Source organism: Triticum aestivum, chromosome 3A, assembly GCF_018294505.1.
Source record: "Triticum aestivum cultivar Chinese Spring chromosome 3A, IWGSC CS RefSeq v2.1, whole genome shotgun sequence".
NCBI lineage: Eukaryota > Viridiplantae > Streptophyta > Magnoliopsida > Poales > Poaceae > Triticum > Triticum aestivum.
Window position 1 is genome coordinate 496,971,789 of NC_057800.1, and position 8,363 is coordinate 496,980,151.

The 8,363-nt window shown below is 41.3% G+C and overlaps 1 protein-coding gene across 1 annotated transcript; it reads left to right on the forward strand.

Moving 5' to 3' along the window:
• Positions 1–2,115: 2,115 nt before the first annotated feature.
• LOC123056958 (uncharacterized) lies at positions 2,116–6,195 on the forward strand. The gene is made up of 6 exons (XM_044480163.1): positions 2,116–2,461; positions 2,701–2,921; positions 4,075–4,135; positions 4,241–4,359; positions 5,150–5,199; positions 5,752–6,195. The coding sequence occupies exons 1-6, from the start codon at positions 2,116–2,118 to the stop codon at positions 5,792–5,794; spliced, it is 840 nt and encodes a 279-aa protein (XP_044336098.1). The 3' UTR covers positions 5,795–6,195.
• Positions 6,196–8,363: the final 2,168 nt, after the last annotated feature.

Consider the following 8,363-nt stretch of genomic DNA (forward strand, 5'->3'; position numbering starts at 1 on the left):
AGAGTCAGCAGCATGCATTAACAATACGGTGCTGGTCCTCATACCCAAGGTAAAAAACCCCACACTCCTTGCTCAGTTTCGGCCCATAAGTTTATGTAACGTGCTCTACAAAATAGCTTCCAAGGTAATCTCCAACAGACTCAAACAAATTCTGCCAGATATAATTTCTGCTGAACAGTCAGCATTTGTTCCGGGGAGATTAATTACAGACAACATAATAACGGCATATGAGTGCTTGCATTTCATGAAGAGGAACAAGGCAAAGAAAAATCACTCATGTGCTCTGAAATTGGATATGATGAAGGCGTATGATCAAGTTGAATGGGCTTATCTCCAAGCCATCAGGATCAAATTGGGTTTTAACATAAGGTGGGTGGATATCGTAATGGGCACGGTTACCTCAGTAAAACTCTCAGTCATGTTCAATGGAAAGAAACTCGAGGAGTTCAACCCTTCACGTGGAATCTGACAAGGTGACCCAATATCACCGTACTTGTTCTTGTTAGCAGCAGAGGGCCTGTCGTGCCTTTTAAAATCACAAAGTGAGTCATCAAACTTGGGTGGGATTCAGGTGGCGCCCCAGGCACCACTAGTTAACCATCTTCTATTCGCTGATGACAACCTGCTGTTCTTCAAGGCCAATAGTGCGGGTGCTACAGAGGTTAACCAGTTGTTGGAGATTTATTGCCAAGCTTCAGGTCAAAGAATCAACTACAACAAATCCTCAATTTTCTTTAGCAAAGGCGTTTCTGAGGGAACTCGCAATGCTATAAAAGGTATACTCAATGTCCCCAACGAAACCTTGAATGAGAAGTGTCTGGGCATGCCATCTGATATAGGGAGTTCAAAAAATGGTGCCTTTAAGTATTTGAAGGACAGATTATGGAGCAAAATTCAGGGATGGATAGAGAGAACTTTGTCTGCGGCAGGAAAAGAGGTACTAGTCAAATCTGTTGCCCAGGCAGTGCCGGTATTTTCTATGTCTTGTTTCAAACTACCTAGGGGGTTATGCGAGCACCTCAATATGCTAATAAGGAAATTTTGGTGGGGGAGCTCGAATGGCCAACGAAAACCTCACTGGGTCTCTTGGGAAGCAATGACACAACCAAAAAGTATGGGAGGCCTTGGATTCAAAGATTTTGAGCTTTTCAATCTTGCCATGTTAGCCAGACAGGCATGGAGAATGTTGCAAGATCCCGAGTCTCTGAGTGCACGGATTCTGAAGAGCGTATATTTTCCACATACATCTATACTTGAGTCAACACTTGGGAACCATCCAAGTCAGACATGGAGAGCTATAGTGGAAGGCCGGGATATTCTTAAACTGGGACTGATCAAGCGGATAGGAGACGGGGTGAGCACCAGCATATGGACCGAAAACTGGCTTCCCCGGTCAGAGATGACGAGACCGTATGGCTGTTGCATAAATAATCCCCCCAACACAGTATCTGAACTAATCGATGCAACTAACGCTTCATGGAAGAGATCCGTAGTGGAGGCAACTTTCTTGCCTTTCGATGCTAAAATCATCATGGGTATCCCGCTGTGTACGGCTCCTATACATGACTTTTGGAGCTGGATGCACGAGAGAACCGGACAATTCACTGTCAGGTCAGCCTACAATATGTTGGTATCTACGAAGCAACGACGAGAAGCGTGGCTAGAGAGCTCGGGTGCATCATCCAGCAACCATGTCGATGAAGCCTCTTGGAAGTCCCTCTGGAAAACTGCAGTCCCAGCAAAAGTACGCATGTTTCTATGGCGCTTATCAAAACAGTCACTACCGACGGAGGATGTGAGGGCCCGTCGTAATATGTCAACGGCTAGCTCATGCGGCCTTTGCGGTTCTCCTGATTCATGGCGTCATTCCCTCCTGAAGTGCACAGTCTCCAGATGCATGTGGGCGTTGGTAGATGAGGATTTGAGCTGCAGTTTGGTCGCATCAACGGAGACGGGGGCAAAGAGTTGGCTCTTTGGATTAATGGATATGCTAACACATGAGAAGTTCACTCTGCTGGCGGTCACCTTATGGGCGATCTGGACCTCGAGACGAAAAGCTATCCATGAATCAATATTCCAATCACCCAGGCGACTAAGGAGTTTATAACCCGCTTCATGGCTGATTTAGCTACTGTCTCACCTCCTGCAAAGATCAACGTAGGTTCGGCAGCTGCTGGCCACGCTTCTACACTGAGGCCGAAGGCTCCACCTGCTGGCTATGCTAAGATTCATGTTGACGCGGCAGTAAGATTTCAGAGAGGTGGCATGGCCGCGGCTATATGCAGAGACAGCCAGGGTGCCTATATGGGGAGCTCATCACTTGTCATTGCCGGAGTTTGCGACCCTGCGACACTGAAGGCCATAGCATGTCGGGAGGCTATTTCCCTAGCACAAGATCTTAATGTGCAACATTTTGTGGTGGCTTCGGACTGCAAACAAGTTATTGGCGACATTGCTACGGGTAGTCATGGCATTTATGGAGCTATAATCAGAGAGATAAAGATGAGATCATCACCACTTTTATGTAATTTCACCTTTGAGAGTCGAGTTCAGAATACTGAAGCTCACAAGATAGCTAGGTTTTCTTTATCGCTACTACCAGGGCGGCATGTGTGGCTTGGCCAGCCCCATGACCATCGTTGTATCCCACACATTGTGGATTTTGATTAATAAAGTTGGCTCTTTCCCTCAAAAAAAAAGGTACGAGCGCCCAGGAAGCGACAACACTGCAAGGAAGACAGAAAAAGAAAGAGAAAGAAAGAAAGAAAAAGGCAAAGCAAGAGATGGGGTGCGGAGGCGGAGGAGATGCTGACGAAGGCAACGAGGCGAAGGGAAAGGAGGATGCACTCGCATCCAGTAGGCTGCTCGATCCGGAATTCAAGCCCTCCAAGCTGTCCCAAGATCAGCTCGACAAGTTTAAGGTTTTCTTCTCTTACTTACAGTAGATTTCTCGAATGTTCAGTGCGAATCTTGTGGGGTTCATGATCCCCCGCAGGTGGATGGTTCTTTCTAACCGTTATAGGAAGCATATTAGTACTGTACTTTGGAAGGGCACACTAGGGCAGGGCAAAATTGGTCCCTCCCTCCCTCCCTGCTCCTCAATTACTGGAGGAAAATGTTCAAGCTGTAGGCTTTAATGTCAATGTCATAGTCATACAGAATGGCTGTAGCACCTTTGTCTAAGGGTGACATGTTGTGTTTTCTTCTTATGATGCCCTCATCGTTGCCATGAACCAATTTATCCAGATCTTTTTATAGAAAATTGTTAGGAATAGTTTCATTTGTTTCCAGCATATAAAACTGGTCTTATGAAGCGTAGAAACATTGCTGCATAGACATATCTTCAGCTTCTGAATTCTAATAGTTGAAGTGCTCGCCTTTTTGACCACATGACCGGACACGGAAGTGTTCCCATAGAGGAACAGAGCAGGCATCCAAAATCCAGTTGTTTTCCAGAGATTTTTAGCTGAGTCATTGACCGCTCGGCATCAAAATTTGAAGACAATAAATCTCCCAGATATTGTTAAGAGTGCAGTTTTTGTGTTTAGCACTTGTTGCAGTTAAAGAAAAAAAACTTGCAAAATTCAAGGTCAAAGCATAGAGGACACAATATTAGCTTTAGTTAGGAATCCTGCATACTGTACTTGCACTGTTGCACATTGATGAGTGTAACAAATGAGAAAACACGGCAAACAAAGAGAGAGAAATATAATACTATTAGCACTTCTGTGAAATGCCTATTTGAAACCTATTGTTGCTAGAGTTTGGATTGGATTATAGAAAAGATATTGTGCTAAACTGGATGTGATGTTTTTGTTTGGGTCATTTTTTTGTCTTGTGCCATACATATTACATAGATTGTTAATGAGATGCTGGTCTCGACAATTTCATTTGAGAAGTTCCAGTTGAAAAGCATAATTTCCCATCCTTAAGAATCTCAACCCTGAATTAAACGGCAAATTTCTAAACGTTTGTTCAGAGTGCTTCTATCCTTTTTTCTGAAGTTACCAACTCTTTAGTTTTGTTTTTATTTCGAGAAATACCAACTAAATTGTTTGATCTTTCATGTTACAGGAATTGCACAAGAAACGGCTACAAATAAAGGAAAAAACAAAATCCAAAGGAAAACCTAAAGGTATCTCTCTTTATGTATCTGTGATTACCTTGTGTTCAGTTTCTTTTCTTTTCTTTTTTGCAGGAGATATTTAAGCTATTTGTTCATTGTATTTGAAATTTGTAGGAAGAACTGGGGAGAATACAAATGTAGCCAATGATTCTAAATTTAATAATAAGGATAAATCAATTGATAGTGCCGCAATAGATGTACAGCATACAACATCAACTACAGGAGCCCAAGCGGTATGTCTGGTTATACTTATGAAAATGCTTGGTTATCTTATTTTCATCTAAACTCGTGAAGATTGTTGCTTTTGCTTGGGCCTTTAATAGTAGCACAGCAAATTAGTTGCAGGAAAAGGGTTATCTGTAGAAATAAAGCTATTTACTGCAGAATTTTTATTTCTCAAGTCCCGGTAACGTATTTCAATTGGTCTTTAGGTCTTGAAATTTTCTCAGGTAATGGAACAAACTGTGATACCTCGATTTCTGCAGTTGTTGCAGCAAAATATATGATGTTTTCTTATTTTTGTTAATACTTCCTTCATTCCAAAATAAGGGTTCTGGTTTTAGTTCAGAGTAGGTGTCATGGGCTGATGAAGAAAGTGTTCTTGCCACGAAATGAACTAAAATTTAATGATTTAGATTCTTATTGGTTTTATTAGAAGTGCCTGTTTGGTGTTGGCATCTGTCTATTTCTTACATAGTGTTTACCAAATAGGTTAAAAATGCAATATAATTGCAATATAATACCTTTTGTGTCTTTGTCTGTTAAATGTACATTGACTCGATAGGATCAAAAGTTGATGTGTCCCTTTGTCTACGTTGATACCAGACTGAGTTAACTTTGTTGTTGTTCGGTTGTAATACAAGATACATTTACATCTTTAAGACATTTATTAGACTTCATATATTCAAGATCATTGATTTGATGCCATATCATCGTTTCTTCAAGGCCATTAATTAATTAACGGAATTCACAAATATCATTGTCATAAAAATAGCTTGATGATTTATTCCCACATATTTGCAGAATCTTGCACCGTCCCTGCCCTTGAGGAACAAAAGGAAGTTGCATTGGGGGTACTATTTCATCACTGTACTGTATCATACTAGGTGGCAGCTTATGTTTTCCACTATCTCATGCAGTCTCATCTCTCATGCTACTCTCTACTTAGTTGCTATTCAGGCAGTTCATGTTCATCTTTTCATCGAAAAACTTCATTAACACTGAATTCCCTTAAATTCCACCTTTCATCATTCAAGAAGTTCATATACATTGTACGACTGAATCTGAAAAAGAAGACACCATTTGACTTGCTATGAACAAAGTATAATGATTCAAACTGCAAATTACTAATAGACTATCTATAGGTTATTATGAGATTTCTTATGGTCAACTTAATCTGATGGACATGAGATAAACTCTTGTGAGAAAACTAAGGAAATCTGATTCGTAGGACGAGTTTTTCTCTTTCTTTTACCATGGTTCTAATGGAGCTGTGGTAAGCCAGCAAGGTGTGACATTTCTTATGGCCACCTCTCGCAAATGCTAACGTGCCAGCTTGCCACCACTTTTTGTGTGAAATGAAACGATTGGCTCTCACTCTTATCACCCATATGTCATATTTTCAGGCTTGATGTTAAAGAACGGTGGGAGAGGAAAGCGAACATGTGAATTTCTGAAGATCGTTTAAATTCTCGGAGCAAAGCAAACCCTCCATGTAAATGGGAAAAAAAATCTTTATGCCTTCTTGATGACCTAGTTGAATGTATTCATCTTTCTGTTAGCGGGCAGAATAGCTGGGCGAAAGCCACAAGATCTAGGCCACAAATTTCCTGGTTTGCAGTTTTCTATCTGATGCCTTGTGCAGGTTATGTAGCTAGATATTCCTATTTTAAGTACCTGTCCAGATCTCTTGTTGGGTACTTCAGGCCCACGCCGCGCAGGTTATAGAACATCCTGCTTAGCGAGACAGGGAAGGTATTGAAAATCCTGTTTCAAATGTTGTGTACGATTATGACATGCTGCTGTTGCTGCTTTTACAGCAAATTATAAGTTTGTCCCGGTTTATTTTACCTCCCTGAGCCCTTGTGGGCCACTTGCATGATGGCTTAGCTATTCTTCTGTTCTTACTATGATCTCCCTGAAGCGTCCAGATCAGAACTGAAAGTTATCTTGAACCTCTGTACATCCAGAGAACTAGGATGGGATTAAAAAAGCAAAGTAAGGGAAGAGTTGAGATTCACTCACATATTGCTGATGCCAAGATTGAAGAGGCCGACATACCTAATCTGAACGCTGAAATATACCATGGCAGACAAACATCTGTTGATAATCTTGTGACGTGATCTCCTGTTATCCTGCCTTCAGATGATGTTATTTTAAGCCAGAATCCTCTGCATGACTAGAACGGAGTAGCTAAGAGAGAGAACACACAGCCCAGTTAATTGGGGGCAGTTAGGGTGGTTCGCAATCTTAGGGCCTCTTTGATTCATAGGATTTTGAAAACATAGGAATAGGACAAGTGTAGGGTTGGAGTGGCATGCCCATTTGAATCCTATAGAATTAGCAATGATTGTTTGATGCCACAGGAAAAACAAAGAAATTGTAGAAAGAGGTTGGAGTGGATGTTAATTTTCCTATGAAACGTAGTATAGAAGATTCCATAGAAAAAATTCCTATGGGACCTAATCATATGAATCAAAGGACCAACATAGGAAAAAATCCTAAGGATTTCAATTCTCCAGAAATTTTATAAAATTCTTTTGAATCAAAGAAGCCCTTATCATGCGAAGTGCCATGGAGGTAGGTACTGGAATGGTTGTGAATCAGTCAGTGATGGTGGTGTTCGTCTCACGGAGACGGGAGAGGCTGCCATAACTGTCAGCTCAAGTGAAATGCTTGCTGCCTACTGAAAGAAATCCGACGAATGTCTTGATCAACTTCGTCCACCTCGGCCCTCTCACATGCCTCTTGAGAGCGCTTCGTGTCAGGACTCCTTTAGTTCGAACTACTGACTGGCTCTGTACAGATGGTGAGATCATGCACCACACACATGAAGTTTAATTCAGTCGTTCGCACGGATCAGCGGCACGCATGTGTTGCGCACTGAACTCTCTATGTATCTCTCGATTCAGAAACAGAACAGTGTAGAACTCTCTCAATTACAGTATGGAGTAAGCAACTAGCCCACCATACTTAGAAGAAAACCAAAATCACACCCCTAAATTACGTACAACCATGGAACGTATGGTATGGTTCTCATGCAAGGGTGCAATTATGTCAACTGGTATAAAATGGTCACCAGATGTCCAGATCTAATATGTGGTTATGCTTTACTTCGTTCATGTGGAGTCCACCTGAACCCGTGGCTCCAATTCAATAGGAAATAATCGCATGTCCACAACTTGACGTGCCACGATTAATAATAAATGAACATTCTAGTCGCGATTTCGCACTCCATATGCCACTTGTCTGCTGGGCCTGAGGACATGTTAACAATATCCGATTGTTTCCTTTGTTCCACTCTCTTTCGTTAGCAGATTTTTTCCCCCCGAAAAAGGAGGACTACTCCTTGCCTCTGCATCAAACAAAGCACATAACCATTCTTTCGTTAGCAGATACGCATGACTACGGTAGATCGAAGTGTGAGGATGGCATGATTGCATCATTTTATAATTCGACTATGTTACAAGCATTTGTTGCAATTAAATAAACAAATACTCCCTCCGCCACGGTTTAGAAGGCACAGTTAAATTTGCGTGTGTTTCCATAATAAACAAGGTTTAGGGCGCACTGCATTTATTTCTAGTAGCTAATTAGTACTCCATATACTATTTTTATATGCATGCGTAGTGTGAATGCTATTTTTTAATCCATCTCACAACCAATAGATAACTACCTAGATCCCAGAGAATTTCCCCTTCTAAACCGTGACGGAGAAAGTATATAACTTACAACAATTGATTATCGTGGGATAACCTGCATTGAATGTGTGTGCATGTGTGCACAACAATGGTGCCTCGCAGGTATCAACGATGGATGCATCTGGGTTAGGTAAAACGAAGAGTGACTATACTAAAATATGTATGTATACATCTTTTTTTGCAGGGGATACGTACAAAAAAATCAAAACATCTTATAATTCATAATGAAGGGAGGTCGAAGATAAAAAAACAAATGCATCGCTAGACTAGAGTCCTGAAGTGGATGGACTGTATATTACTCCTTCCGTTTCTTTTTA

What these genes read in the sequence shown, in the direction of transcription:
- LOC123056958 (XM_044480163.1), top strand. Translation starts at nt 2,116, where the DNA reads ATGGCTGATTTAGCTACTGTCTCACCTCCTGCAAAGATCAACGTAGGT. An exon ending in TATTGGCGACATTGCTACGG is followed by an intron (nt 2,462 to 2,700) that starts GTAGTCATGGCA and finishes TCAAAAAAAAAG; the next exon opens with GTACGAGCGCCCAGGAAGCG. An exon ending in AAAAGGAAGTTGCATTGGGG is followed by an intron (nt 5,200 to 5,751) that starts GTACTATTTCAT and finishes TCATATTTTCAG; the next exon opens with GCTTGATGTTAAAGAACGGT.